This window comes from Corvus kubaryi, unplaced genomic scaffold (genome assembly GCF_017639235.1).
Source record: "Corvus kubaryi isolate FWS band 111438036 unplaced genomic scaffold, C.kubaryi_AGA036_p1.0 37300, whole genome shotgun sequence".
NCBI classification, from domain to species: Eukaryota; Metazoa; Chordata; class Aves; order Passeriformes; family Corvidae; genus Corvus; species Corvus kubaryi.
The window spans coordinates 4,324,532-4,326,309 of record NW_024581093.1 but is presented as its reverse complement, the minus strand read 5'-3'; the positions used below and the strand labels follow the sequence as shown (position 1 = coordinate 4,326,309).

The 1,778-nt window shown below is 65.1% G+C and overlaps 1 protein-coding gene across 1 annotated transcript in view; it reads right to left on the bottom strand.

Moving 5' to 3' along the window:
* MAF (MAF bZIP transcription factor) overlaps positions 1-1,322 on the bottom strand; it is a 1,959-nt gene extending 637 nt beyond the window's left edge. Inside the window, exon 1 of the mRNA XM_042027735.1 lies at positions 4-1,322. Coding sequence (XP_041883669.1) covers positions 4-548 — 545 coding nt within the window. The 5' untranslated portion in view covers positions 549-1,322. The remainder of the gene's footprint in view (positions 1-3) is intronic.
* Between the last annotated feature and the right edge of the window lie 456 nt (positions 1,323-1,778).

The following is a 1,778-nucleotide window of genomic DNA, read 5'->3' as shown; positions in this document are numbered from 1 at the left end:
GGCGGCGGGTGGTGGTGGTGGTGGTGGTAGTGGGGCGCGCCGCCCTGCGCCGCCGCCGCGGCGATCACCGCCGACACCACGGCGGCCGCCGAGCCCATCTCCTCGGCCGGCACGGAGCCGCCGGCGGCCGCGGCCAGCTGCTGCCCTCTAGCATAGCCATCGAAGGCGCCGGGCAGCGGGTGGTGGCTGCTGTTGATCAGCGCCTCCACCGCGTCCTCGGGGCTGAAGCCCAGCGCCTCCGGGTTGAGCTGCTGCGGGTACCCCGTCATCCAGTAGTAGTCTTCCAGGTGGGTCTTCTGGTCGGAGCCGGAGCCGGGGCTGGGCGCCGAGAAGCTGGGGGACGGGGGCACGGAGCTGCAGGGCGTGCTCATCGGGGTGGAGGAGAGCGATCCCCCGGCGATCAGGCGGCCGCACTGGCTGATAATGCGATCGGTCTCCACCGGCTCCTTTTTCACTTCAAACTTCATCAGATCGAAGTCATTAACATATTCCATGGCCAGGGGACTGGTGGGCAGGTCGGAGCTGCTCATCGCCAGCTCTGATGCCATCCTTTTGCTGCCGAGAGTCCTCCAGAAAGGGTGCGCTCCGGGAGCGAGGGGGCTGCTCTGAGTCGCCACCGGGTGAGCCAGCTTGATTTTTGGCGAGCTCCGCTCCGCTCTCCTGCTCTGCCTCCGCTCCGGTCCGCCCCGGCGGCTCCTCTCCCGCTCCGCGTTATCCCTCGCAGAGGCTCCGCTGATGCATCAGAGCGCGGGGCTCTCGCTATTCGCCTTTTGCATAGAGGTTTTTTTTTTTTCCTCCTCTCTCCCTCCCTTCTCTCTCTCTCGCTCTCTTTCGCAGCTCGCGAACCGCAGCTGGAAGTGTTAGCTGGTGTTGTTGCGAGTAAATTTGTTGTTGTTGTTGTTTTGTTTTGTTATTTTTAACACTTCATGGTGCCTTTCCTCTGGGCTCTCTCGTGCAAAGTGCAGAGCGAGGAGAGAGGTTCATCGGGGGAGGGAGCAGGGAAAGAGAGCGAAGGCAAAAAAAAAAAAAGAAAAAAAAAAAGTCTGTATCGCAACCAAAATAATAATAAGAGTTAAAAAAAAAAAGGAGAGAGAGAGAGAGGGAAAAAAACCTCGGCCTCAAAGCTACAGCAAGAAGATGAAAAATATTTAAAGGTTTGATCCGGCAGGAGAGTTTAAAGCATTGCGGAGTTTTATAGCGCCCGTGACGTCAGGCGGGACACAGGCCCGGGGCCGGGCCAATGGGCGCGCGCCGCCCGGCCTCATTAGCATAAGAGTATAGCGACAGGGAAACTTTGCGGGCTGTCAGTCAGGGCTCAGCTGACTGTCAGCGCCCGCTTAACCCCCTCCTGGCCGCCGGCACCGCGCCCCGGCTCGGCTCGGCTCGGCTCGGCCACCGCCGGCCCGCTCCGCCCGGCCGCACCGCACCGTGCGCGCCCGCGGACGAGCGCCCTGCCCCGGGGCCGGCTGCCCCGGAGCTGCCCTGAGCCCGGCCCGGCACCCGGGGGCGCGGGGGAACTCCGTGCGGCCGCGACCAGGGAGGGGGAGCGGCGGGCGCGGTACCGCGGGGGGACCCGGCAGCGCCCGGGTGGGAGCGGGCAGCGCGGAGGCAGCGCGGGGCTCCGCCGTGCCCGGCGCGGGTACCTGCGGGCGGGCGGGCGGGCGGCCCTTCCCCTGTGCGGCCCTTCCCCTCCGCTCCCCCGCAGCGCCCCGGTCACTTATTGATTATTTTGTTACGGGGACGGGGCATCGATCCCTCCATCCCCCACTCCCGCCCGG